The 13,414-nt window shown below is 45.0% G+C and overlaps 2 protein-coding genes across 2 annotated transcripts; one reads left to right on the top strand and one right to left on the bottom strand.

The window, feature by feature from the left end:
- Positions 1–743: 743 nt before the first annotated feature.
- F5J12DRAFT_700890 (uncharacterized protein) lies at positions 744–1,016 on the top strand (the record flags this gene model as incomplete). The annotated part of the gene is made up of 1 exon (XM_051740504.1): positions 744–1,016. A coding segment is annotated over one exon (273 nt), but the record flags the coding sequence as incomplete, so codon positions are not given.
- Positions 1,017–6,987: 5,971 nt separating this feature from the next.
- F5J12DRAFT_973806 (chitin synthase-domain-containing protein) lies at positions 6,988–9,531 on the bottom strand (the record flags this gene model as incomplete). Its single annotated transcript, XM_051750136.1, has 11 exons — positions 6,988–7,086; positions 7,141–7,194; positions 7,254–7,443; positions 7,468–7,489; positions 7,574–7,793; positions 7,841–7,960; positions 8,019–8,103; positions 8,158–8,312; positions 8,366–8,524; positions 8,552–9,369; positions 9,435–9,531. 11 exons carry the CDS (start codon positions 9,529–9,531, stop codon positions 6,988–6,990), a joined length of 2,019 nt encoding a protein of 672 aa, XP_051594459.1.
- Between the last annotated feature and the right edge of the window lie 3,883 nt (positions 9,532–13,414).

Genomic DNA, 13,414 nt, shown 5'->3' on the forward strand with positions numbered 1-13,414 from the left:
TAGCTTCCATTTGCCTGAGGTTGCACTTTACTTCCTGGTTGTTGGTTGAAGCCCATCATGGTGGGCTCCAAGTTGTAGGGAAACTGTTTTCTGATGGCCAAGAACTCCAACTCCAGAGAGGTAGGCTCTGCTCAAGTTGGGTCAACCCTGAAGGGGCCTCAGTCTGGATGCAGAATAAGTACTTTAGATGAACAAAAAGGGAACTTGCCTGGGAGGATTTTCTAGACTGCAAAGAAGAACTTGGCAGAAGGAGCTGAAGCAGTGATTCTTGCTCTCCAAAGAAGGACACAGAGTAGACAGTGATGTGTAGGACAGTAATCCTTGTCCATGCTGTACTGTAGTCTCTATGTGATGTGGCACATGCCATGACCACCCATGTGCTTAGTCAGCTCTCGACCTTTTGACACCAAGTTCCCTCAGCCACAACCCCTAAGTCTGAACCCTCTTTGACCCTCACCTACACTCTCCATCCTCAAACCTTCCCTTTAACACACCAGAGGAGTGATTTCTCATAGGGAAAAGGTCTTCATTCCCTACACTGCTACCCCTCCAGACCTGTACAACTTCATTCATAAACAGGATGTGATGCTGCAGGCCCATATCAGATATGGCAGAGTGGTCTATAGCTGCACTGCCACTCATGTAGGAAACTCTCTGATTATGTTTCACCGATCAGGTGATGGATCTCACCTCTGGTTCCTGTGGTACTTGCTCTGATTCACCTGTCAGGCAACTGATCTTTGCCTCCAGTTCCTGCAAGCATCAAATACATATATGAACAGGATGGATGGTCTGCATTTGCTGTCTGTTGGAAGTGTCCCCATGTTTTGAAAAAAGGCACAAATGACCCCTTTGCATGCTACCCACATTTCCCAGCAAAGACCTACAGCTACATGCTTTCCACAACACTGGAGAAAGTTGAGGTATCATGGGTTATGAGTCACTATGCATGGTGGCTGATATCTGATAACCATGTTGTCATTCTTACATTGAGTCAAGTGAGTGAAACTCTGTCTCATGCCACTCTGATTTGACTGTTGAATTCTTGCAACAATAGGACTGACAAATGTCAAGGCATCATGGAAGAAAAATTGTAGGATCTACTTAGGAAAATATGACAACCATGTAACAATAGCTACAATAATTATAGGATGATCACACTGGGCGACTGTTGTGTGACCATAGGGTGATCATTGGGTGATGAACAGGTGACTGTCAGGTGATTAGTATGGACAGTGGTGAAACTTCAAGTGCAAGCACAAAGTTTCACCCCACACTGCATGTGTTGACATAACTTCCTATCTTGGACAACATCTGCTATTCAACCATACTTATTGTTTACACAATGATTAGACATTTGCTCTGACTTCAAACCTGAGTAAACATGTAGAACAGGATCTAAACTTCGAGTATGGATTGTTTCAGTATGCCATCACAAACCCTAAGTGTGAGATTGACATATTGTATTACATATAACAGGGTACTATATAGTGGAAAACTCGCTGTGACAGTGGTCAAGTACCACAGGGGCACTTTATGTTCCAACACTCATCTACTGTCTCATAAGTCCTGCATCCTTAGATGGCTATCACTAATACTTCATGAATATGATAGTACATGCAAAAGATATATGACTGGCATAAGGCACTCAGAAAAGCCACATTAGAAGCCATGGAAGCTCTCTGGGCCTCAGACAAGAAATACTTTGACCCAGAGGACTGTAAAGCATATGTTGAGTATGCACTAGGTCCTAGACTTCCTTTCCTTTATGGGAAAATTGACCATTATGAGAATGACATTGTTCTGGTAGGTGGCATTGAACTTTGTGGTTTATAAGCTGCTGAGGACATCTTCTGGGGTCTGTAGATGTCAAAGGCATTCCTTACTCCTCTCATACTACAGATGTTTGCAGCCCACTTGTCTCTCCTTGCTCTTATTGAAGGCAATTCTGAGCTATACACTGTGTTCACTAATGACAACCCACCCAGCACACTCGTCCTCACAGTCACTGCAGTGCACTCAAATCAAATATCCAGAGTTTGAGATCACTGACTCTGCTTTCATAGGTCAAGCACACATTACATATGTATCATACTGGCAAAAAGGATGTGGCTATGAAGAAATCTGAGCTGAGCTTCTCTGACACTCATTGGGGTACCAAGATGCTTTATTATATTGAATCCATCAAAGGATCAAGAAGAGGAAATATGTGGAAATCCTTGCAGAGGCCCAGCAGTCCCATGGTTTGCACCATTGCACCACTGGAAGCCAAGCAAGGGCAGCCACCCCAGATGCAGGATACCAAGATGACCACATGCAGATTGTGGTGTCATCTGACATCAAGCTCTTGGAGGTATGCTTTCTTTCCTTGATGCGAGTAGGTCCTGGAATTGATGCTGGACTAATTTATTTGTGAATCATAGGATGAAGAGTAATTACCATGCTGAAGTAGATTACTTGTGGTAGGTAGGGTGTGATCTTCGAAGACTAAAATAAATATCATCTGATTGTTCTGATGCATTGATTGGAACTGTTGCTATGTACACACAGTATGACCTGATTGTCTGATCTAAGAACCTGGAGAGGGTATGGTAGCCAGTCTGACAAAGAATGTATTCAAGTCTGGTATTGTCTGCTGAATGATCTGACTAGGACAGATGTATAGACTACACCTCCATCTGTAACAGTCTGACAGCAGTCTGATCAACCTGTGGACAGGTAAATCTGTCTGAGGCAGAAAGGTACATGCATGACTTCATACATTTATCTGTCATGACTGAGATGGCTGCCTCCCCTGAAATTATCAGTGATATCTGTGGCCAGATGTCTCAGGGACTTGACAATTTGCTGATGATGATGATGTCTGCCAGTAGCTCTTCATTTATCACTCCAATGTTGTAGGCTTGGTCATGTACCACTTTGCCATGCCAGTCCTGCCTGACCTTGGAGGCATAGTGGAGAAGGGCACATTCTCCATGATTGCCTTGATCTTGCCAGAGGTGATTTTCAATCCTGTGGAAAAACCAGTTGAAGGCATCTACCAACTGGTTACCCTATCCTGCATTCCTGATGCAGGTAAGGAAGTGGTTCTTGGCATACATATATTCAGCAAAGGAAAGGTTGTGGTCTGGCCTGGTGTTTTTGGAGGCAGTGAGTGAATTTGCTGCATGTAGTGTGATGTTTCCTTTGCCAGCCTGGGTGATGGCCAAAGTGTCATTCTCTTCGAGACATCTCACTGTTCATGTGGCTTCCTGGAGGCCCTCTCTTGTGAAGTACCACATGTGGATGAATTTGAAGGATTCTATCTTCTTGATGGCATACTCTACTGGCTGCATTGGTAGGTTTGACAATACCATGGTATCTGGGTCAAAAGTGGTCAAAAGTGGGGGCGTTCTGCTCTGAGACTTGTTGGGGGGGGGCAGTCAGGTTCTGCTACTGGTGGCTGTGGTGGGTCATTGGGTGGTGGTGGCCTTCTTTCTTCTCCCTGTTGTGGTTGGTTTCCATGTTGCTCATCTCCCTGGGGGTTGTCCTGGTCCCAATGTGCTTCCAGGGCCCTGATGGCCTGTTCAGAGGTCAGGTCTCCTGCCATCATGAGGTTGACCACACCTTGGAAGGCTGGTAGCATGAAATCTGGTCAGAATTGTTGCTGTGGATGGGGGGCATCCATGTTTGTGGTTCAAAATGGGGAGATCTGATTACTGATAGTGAGTTTCTCAATGGAAGCTAGGGAATAATGCAGTTAGTGTTTAAAGGAGCAGAGTGACCAGGGTTGTGAAAGGAAACAAGGTGAGGCCCATGCTGTGGGCTGAATTCTGATGATAGTGGGGAGAGAGAGAAGGTGCAAGGCAGCACAGCCACTTGTGCAAAGACACTATTCTATTACTTGTCATATCTCCTATGTACTAGAATTTCTATTAATGTCAAGATACCACTGGCATTGCTTGTCACCCCAGAGCAGGGTGACCACAGTTTGAATGAGGGCTGGGTGGCTGAAAGGCACCCAGCTTGTACCATACTCATTCTGAGATGAAACAGTCAGGGCATGTTGGGACTGTAAGATGAGACCTACCATTAGAACTTCATCCAACCACATATATATGGAACAAAGGATGGGTATCTGTTCTTGTCACAACCTGACTTCTTGTCCAAAAGATTGTATATGGATGGTTAGTCTATATAGCAGGGGCACTAAGATGCATGCAACATTCTCGAAGTCATTGCAGATGTTTGTTGTGATATCTTGAAGTTTTTTTCATTTCTTTCATGGCATTGTGCTCCAGCCAGTGTTTGAAACTGGCTGTAAGAAATATCAGTGGTCAGAGATCATGCATTGATAAGATACTCACATATCTCAATCATATGGTATTGCTGCATCATATAGATCCTGTTTGATCATTGTCATGAGCTCATTACTGTCAGGAAGGAGATTCTGTGATAGTAGAATTCACTTCAGACCAGTTCTTGCATTGATGGTGATTTCATGGACCTCCTGTGCTTCATTTGGTGTCATTTCTCCAGGCCAAAGCCACCTTTGTGCTAACTTGGTGTGCTGCAATGGTACACTGTATGGAGTAAGGCAAGGGGCCACTGAGCACACAAACCTTGCAGCAAGTGTGGGCAGGGCATAGTCAAGCTCAGGTCAGAGGTATGTGCAAGGACCCAATGTGGACCCACCACACTGCCCTTGTTGGGCATATGGGTAGGAATGAGAATGAGACACTTCAGGTATGCTGGTGAGAGCTGGTTGCATGGCATATGAGGAGGGCCCAATGATAGAAGGTACCCAAATCTTCTTGATCACTGTCAATACTGTTCAGATAGTAAGTTTGGGCCTTGACTTGCTGCTGCCATTTATGCCAGGTGCTGGTACAGGTTGCTCCTCTGCAAGGTTGATCTGGGTTGCTGCTGAGTTTCCAGACAGATTCATTCCAGAGTTCTCAAGAAACTTCTCTTTCATCTGAATTAGATTTAATAGATTAGAATCATTTGAGGGACAGTTTTATAGATGATGGGGTACTCACCTTGTTCCCTTGCTTTCCCCTTGATGAAGTGCTCATGATGGTTAGTGAAGAACAGGAGTTCACATGGTGTTCTTGTCATGATTGCAGATGGATTGGGTTCACCATGCTTAAACTTAAAGCTAGGGTGTTGTTAGAGATACAGTGATGCTTGTCAAAAATGTCACTTACTACTGTATTACAAATCATCTTCAGAGTCACTGTGCTCACTCTGTCAGAAAAATCTAGGTACCATTACATGCCATTGTACATAATTGTAATGGGGTGTTTTCGCTTCAGGCATAACAATGGGTTGCCATGGGGGGAGATCTAATTGACAATGGCTTTGTCATCCAAGGGGTCAACAATATAAAGCTTGGGGGTGTTATAACCATGTCTGGTAATGTCGTGGTTATGGTGCCTGATGGTGATGTCATTGACATGCATGATTAAGCATGTGACACCATTGTCGAGTACACAACAGCATGCCAAGTACATACAATACCACAGACACCATTACCATGCATGGCCATGCTTCACCACCCATTATAATCTTCATGTTTTCATTTTTATTTTTCAGGTTCCTATTTTTGCTATTATCAAGAACCATGGATTCAAACAACTATGGGATTAACACACTACATGTATGAAATAATGTACTAGCAATGGTGCACAGCAAACACTGAGGTTGCAAATGACAGTACTTCTATGCCCAACAATGGTTAGATGGAACTAACTGTGGTTGATTGAGAAAGCCACCTACCTCACTAAGCCTTGAGGGCTATCAGCGCACTGCAACAGTTTTGGGGGAGATGAACACCAGGCATGGACAGGCAAAGTGAGGGCATAGAGGGGGCAGGAGGTTGTCAGGCATCTAGGTATCAGAGGTGCAATACAGCAGGTGTGGGCATCAGAATGATGTTGCATGTGAGGAGGTGATGGGGTACATGTGGGGAGGGGGGGGGGATGGCACCATCTGCATAAAATAAAGTTCAGTGACCTGGGAGTGCAGTGTGCTGGTGGACTGACATGGGAATATAGACAAGGATGTCTATTAATTGATTCTGGTGGGGTCGATGACAGAGAAGAGCAAGCAGATTGGTTGCTGTTGCTGGAGATCTCAGCACCCTCAATGTGTCCTTAGTGACATGGAACTTAACTTGGGAGAACAAGGAATGAATTGGTAGGGTCATTGTCAATGGTGACAATGGTCGTGTCTTAGTGCATGGTGGGGGCACAGCAGAGGAAGCCGAGGAGGTGGATTCTGGCATAGAGTAAGATGGAGATGCCTCTGGAGTATCAGGAGGGATGGTATACGAAGGCAGCAGAATGTATGCAGACTGCAGGAGGGGTATGACTGTGGCGAACGGGCATGGTTGTGGTGAACAGGCATGGTCATGGTTGCAGACCAAGAGTATTAAAATTAAAATTAGCTGAAAAGAATCCTGACATAGACCAGCGTCTTATTATAGTAATCATCAAAGAATGGTAATATAATAATATAATATCATCGGCATAATCACATCCAAAGGTCTACTACATCGCACTGCAAATTAAATGTTGAGCAGGTCCTTGCCACATTGGACAGTAGTTTGATTGCATGATGAACCCCCAAGTACTATAATGTGGTGCTCAAACATAAATCCATCCCAAACTGCTGCCCCCAGCTTCAGATGATGTCAAATAATTTAGAATCTATGTGTTTCGTGATGGTATTCAGGTCTGCAGTTTGCAAAATATTCTGAACAGCATGCTCCAGGTCAACATCGCTTGGCACCACAGCTCCAAAGTCCATCTTGTGCGTCATATAAGTTGTCAGGGGGTCTTGAGAGCATCTGTTGAGGTAGTATTCCAGCTTTGCTCAAGGATGTATATATGACATTGCCATCGACAGAGGAGTATTGCAACCAGATTGCATACCAGCTAGGAGTACACAAAACTGCGAGGGAGCAGGGTGATTGGGTACAAGGCTCGTAAAAGGTTTTCGTGGTCATACAGGGATGCAGTACAATCCTTCCTTGCAGAATTGGGTGGGGGGTACCCAAGAGCTGATGCTGTGATTGGATTCTCGGTCCCACAAATCATTTTCCTGCAAGATGTCAGGTCCTTTATTGTCAAAGCAAATGGTGGGATGACAATGCACATAGTTGTTCCATGTTTTGAGGAGAATAGAGTGAGGATCAAACTTGCCTTCATCCTAATGCACACAATAACAGTGAATCAGCAACATAATGCATTCAAGATTAAGCCACCTACATGAACAATGATCTTCTTTCCAGATTCTCCCAGTACAACACACATGTGGCATGCCCATGAGAAATCGTCCATATGCCAAAATGAGTAGATTGGAAGCATGAATGAGAAAATTGGGATGGCCAAGATATAGAAATCCATCCATCCAACCATGTCCCACTTGCAACACAGAACGAACACAAAGGCTTGCAAGCTGTACACAGGCAGCAATCATGACAAGGAAGATGAAGGGGATGGTACTGTGCTCATAAATGACCAACACAATCAAGTAGACAATCTGTAATCTTATAAGCATCATCACGCTCCAAGGACAATGAATCAACCTACATATGCGATGGTGACAGGCTGAATCAGCATCGATACGAGATCCATCATGACAATGAAACACATGGAGAAGCAACAGAAACCACAAAGCTGATCCAGGAACATGAGTTCACCAAGATTATGAATGGTCGAGTTGATCCAATGATGACATTGTGAGAGCAGAACCTTCCAATCGTCCGGAGCAACTGTCTCGGCATGAGCGTCCCTGATAAATTGTGTCTTGTACATCAGGAAGTGTTTGAGCAATAGGGTTTTTGGTTGGAGACATTGTGCGTGTCTGGCATGTGCAGACGGAACAAGGTGAAACAACCAGGCAAGCAAGTGAGTGAGCCGAACAGACTCTCAAACACCTTCGCCATGTGATGGGAGATGAAGTACTCATACACCTAATGAACCACCCTCAGCCCTCGCACCAAACAAAGACATCGCAGGGACTATATGCACCTGCATCATCATCACAATCGACTGTTTGGCATTGGCGAGGGATGTTTCACCACACACGCCAAGGACTTTCTTGTCATGAATCATTCTATGGCTGGTCAGTTTCCTCGAATCCCCTACCAAGCAGCACAACATGACTTACACAGAAATGAGGCAGTTAAGTGTGTATGGCTCTGCAGTCATATCTGCATCGATGGCAAATAGATACTCATAAAATGTCGGGTTGACACCGATGATGTTCTTGATCTGGTGATACATCTCGAGCTCAAGGGGATTCATCAGCATATTGTAATGCACCTAAAAACCCACTGTCAGCGCCCAAAAACTCACGTAAATGTGAACCAACATACCTTGTTCAAGAAATGCATGACCACCATCTGTGAATCACACTTACCACAATTTCCAGGACGTGACCTCTCTGTCGGCTTCCCAACCTTGACGACCACAAGGTAAGGCACAACATGTCCAGCACACTTGTACAGACCCGAGTACACTTTGGCCATATTATGCTATTGGGCACCCTTGCCAATCAATACAAAACCGAGCAGTTCAGGGTCCAAGTTCAGGTCAGCACCCAGAATATCAAGCATGATACATGGTGTTGGGCGATCATTGCCAGATCTGACAATGTTCCTGTCACACACGATGAGGATCAGTTTGTGCTTATCGTCATACTTGAGCACAGCCAATGAATTGATCATATGCCAAAGTGACACCTCGCCTTCAGTGTAACATGGAACTTGGCAAATCACAAACTTGTCATGGTCCTTGGGTGCATGAACAGCCCCAAAATTGATCGATGCAATGAATTTGAACCCGATGATGCAGACCATGAGAACTGAAAGGATGAGCAAGATATATTGCAAGAACAGACACTGAGGTGAATTTCGATTGTCGACTGCACTGATCAAGAATAGATTGCAAAGACACATCCTCTGGCTTTCAAGTGTTGCAGAATCAAGTCCAAGACCATCCTTGAACTTCTTCGTAAAATCCTGCCTGGAGTTGATCTTGAACAAATCGATGATGGTGGAACTCATGAATTGTGTGTCGATGCCTCCGCTCGCTTGCATACTGGTAGGGGTAATGACAGCAGGCGGATAGCTGAGATATGTGGTTAAATCATAGATCAACCCATCGAGGATCCTGACTGACAATCCACTATTGGCCATATCCTTAATCTCCAAAGGTGTGTACCTGACATACCCAATGCGATTATTCCACCACATGATCATCATGCTCTTGAAATACCAGTTCAGGCGAGAGTCATTGGTAAAAGCACAGAAGTCATGGTACTGAGCATTGGGGTCAGTGTTGTTGGCGGAGTTGAACGTCACCCAGGGGCTCACAGAACCTGAGACACTGTTACATAGCATGCTCACCTATGTCTTTACATCGGAGGAGACCACACTAAGATACCCTGCACAGGGAAAATCACATCTGAAGCCATGCCACCATACTGGAGGACAGACTTGGTCGACACCATGCTAAAGACACACTGATGTGTCGCTGCCATGGCAGTCAAATCAAAGACTCCTCCTCGATTCAACATATAAACGTTATTTGGATTGTTTTGATATGAATACGATGCCAGTTCAGACATGCTGAACACATACTGAGTAGGTCAGAAGACCAACCCCAGCATGGTAATGATGAAAACATACACAGTGACAGTAACAAGCTGAATTAGCATTGATATGAGATCCATTGCGATGAACAGAGGCTGCAGTGCTGACTGAGGGTGTGAGTCCACTGAGGTTATGAGTGGTCGAGTTGATATGACGACAAGGTTGCAAGCTAAGCAGAACCTTCTAATCATCCAGAGTGACCATCTTGGCATGAGCATCTCTGATAAATTGTGTCTTGTACATTATGAAGTGTTTGAGCGACAGGGTTGTCAGAAAATGATCTTCTCTGGGGTGCAGTGGGTTCTTTGTTTGTGGGGTAAGTCACATCACCCCTGCAGCACCTTGCAAAACGTACTGGGCTTTCTTCCCACTCGCATGCCATCAGCTAATGGCAACTGAGTGGCCAGTCGACTGGGTAATATGGGCGGAGTGACCCCATTCTGTCAACATTACCTCAGGCTCACCTTTCATGTCTGATGATGAATGGACCTGAACCATCCTTACTCCTCGAGATTGATGAGCTTGACATAAACTGATCACTGCGAAGTCAGGTCCATCTGAACCATTCAAACGTGCTGTTCAGAGACAGTTAATTAGCGTTCTTGAGCCTCACTTAGTCTGCATGTTCAGGGTAGATCAGCGGACATGCAATTGAAAGAAACTATGTATCACCACAATAGTCAGTATGTGTGAAACATTATATGAGCCATAGTGGAGGTATCACTATTTCTTTTGTCTAGTAACATGGGTAACCCTTGCTGGAACAGCCCCAATGCCTTCCTCCGTCACCTTAGCCTGTCCTTGGGTTGCTTTCTTGCCTTTCTTAGTGGCCTTGGAGGAACAGCCACTCACTAAGGCTGGCATGACAACAAGGGGGTCAAGAGGATTCAGATGGGTCGAAACAGATGGTTGGGAGCTGCCAAGAGAAAGAGTGGAGAGGGGAAGGGAGAGTTCTGAACTGGTTGCTGACACAATCACTGACTGTGAAGGAGAGATGGTCCCAGCCTCTAGAACAGAAATACTAAGCTTTGTATTTGGCTGAATAGCACCAGAGATGGAAGTGCCATTCCCCCAGGCAGTGCTGGTGGCACCAAGTGAGTTTGTATGTATCTGAGGAGGAGGGAAGTCTTCAGCTTGAATGGTGCTGGTGAGAATGGAAGGGTGTGTAGCTGACTGGCTGGTGATGGGGACAGTGGGAGGGTTCGAGTTTACCTCTGCAGTCCCACTGACACCTCTGAGTTGTGCCAAGATATCATCTTCCCAGCTTCTTGGCACCTCAACAGAATCTTCAGCTTCGGGAGGTGGTTGTTGGGATCCATCATGTTGGTTTGCACCAAAGACAGCATTATCAAAGTGCTCAAAGATCCCCAAAGCCCACTTCTTGTTCTCTTGTTTTTGGAGCAGCTCTATATAGAATTTGAAGTCCTTCTCATATGAAATTCTGGTTTGACTACCAGTAGATGAGAATTCATCATCCACAGAGAGCAGGAAGTGGGCCTAGCAATGTATGATGAGTGGGTGGCTGTCAGTGCAGGTAGGATGTAATTTGACTCACGAATGTACAACAAATTGCAATGATGCCCTCTGGCATTGTTGTCACCTTCAATTTCTGACCCCTGCTGGGTGGACCACCTTTTTTCTTGCCTGTCAGGACGCCTTTTCTGAAGTGCAACACACATGCAATCTAATATAACAAGACAATCAGCTGTGAGCATGTCCAATACATTCAGCCAGGAAGTGGTTTACCTGAGTGAGTGCCTTGTTTTTGAAGAGGCCGGAGACATTCATTGCTGATGGGTCTTCAAAAAGGATTGGTGCGAGTGGTGTATACACCTCATCATGGTTTGCTGGGTTTTGCTTGAGTGACAAAAAGGCAGGATTGTCTGTTCTCTTTCTCCAGTCGCCAAGTGCCACCAGATCCAGTCCTGGACTCAAATGAGCGAAGAGTTGTGTGACGGAGTCCTTGACAGGTTTAAGAATTTTGCCATGTTTTCCATTCACCATAGATGTGAACTGTGAGAAGCAATAGTTAGCAATCGTTTGCTGGATTAGGTATTCTTCACTTATGAGTTGCTTGAAGTGTTCATACTTCATAGTCTGAGCCCGAAGCTCAGGGGGAACCATAAGGTAAAGTTTGGCACCATTAGCAATGGCCTTGGACTCAGGAGTTTGATAATGTATTGGATCATGTAAATCAAAGTCGGGAGGGCATGCACGAAGAGGGAAGACGCTGCTAGGGACCCATAAGTGATAAAAGTAAGCATACTTCTTTGCTAGGGTGACAATGGCAGCATCCAGCAGGCCTTGAGCGATTGACTTGAGGGCCTGGGATCATGCTCTGGGTGCTACCTTGGCCTTAAATTTGTTTAGCTTGTTCCTCGTCTTTATTAGTTCCTCTTGTAGGCGATTAAAGGAGACCTGCACTTGGCCCAGTGCCTAGTAGTGGTAGTCAGTAATATTCAGTCTCATAGGCAGGTCAGAATGCATACCTGGCACAACTCAGCAGGGCTCGCATCTGGTGCAGGGGTAGCCATAACCCTTCGCACCTTGTCAAGTTCCCTGTCCAAGTTAGCGCCTGCACCTCTGGCCGCCCCATGGTTTGCTGTGCGTGGGACATCCTCATCATTATCGGTATTCTTGTCAAGGCTATCATGGCCCACAGTGTCGATATCTAGAGTAAAATCCTTGGACATTGCTGGAAACCAGTAAAACAAACCTAGTCGAGGTTGCAGCTGATGTTCCATGACCAGTGTGTAACAAATTGGGGGTGAGGTCCTCATACTCAACATTGGTGCTGAGCAGATCCTTTTGAAGGGTGTTCAATGAGGCAAAAGACAGAAATGAAGTTGACTAACCATTTATGCCAGTGCAACATTGTTGAGGTATCTTACCTCACTGTTACCTACCAGTAGAGCATACCAAGTTAGAATGGCAGCCAGGAGAACCAATCGGAATGGCGATAAGAGCAGACTCACCATTCAAATGTGTCTGTAGGAGTAATACCATTTGTTGTAGTCCAGATAAAGGCCCTGCCACTGCTGCTTTGATGTTATTGAGTTGACATGATGTCAGTAAACATGCAATATTATGACTCAAGAGATCGGAATTAGTAACTCAAAACATAGTGACAATGATTTGAAGGATAAACTGTATCATTGTTAGAGATCCAGTGAGAGATTCAGAATATGCTAGCACAGAGCATTGGTATGAGGAAAAGAGAGCAGCTATCTAAAGTACAATATAACATTTCCTTACTCCTGGTCTAGATGATGCCCATTCCACTCGTTGACGTGACAAAACATGTCTCCATTGATGTGCTCCACCACAAAATATTCGTCTTTATATTTGGGGTCAGGGTACAGCAACACTCCCCTAACAATGGACTGGATGGGCATGAATATCAATGCTGTGTGGGGACATGCTTTAACGCATGTGAGCCTGAAGGCATTGTTGAAGGAGCTGCAAGCTGCATTGATGTTGGCTGTATAGGGGCAAATGAGAGCAAATTGATAGGTGCCAAAGTCAGGAATATTGCACAAAAACATGAATACCAAGCAAGCAAAAGCAATCTCACTATGTGAAAGCTGAAAGAGGACAGTGTCATAACGAGGCTTGCCATGGAACAAAGGGTTGCACCATAGGTAGTCAGTAGCTTGCTGCCAGTCCATCCTTGATTTGTAATTGACCTTGAGGTAAGCATGTTCCTGCAACTACATGCATAGGTCATTGTGGGATGGGGTAATGACTACTATGCAACATGGCAAAACATAC

The sequence above is a fragment of the Pisolithus orientalis genome (assembly GCF_024613125.1).
Source record: "Pisolithus orientalis strain OTSU chromosome Unknown F5J12scaffold_96, whole genome shotgun sequence".
Lineage (NCBI taxonomy): Eukaryota > Fungi > Basidiomycota > Agaricomycetes > Boletales > Pisolithaceae > Pisolithus > Pisolithus orientalis.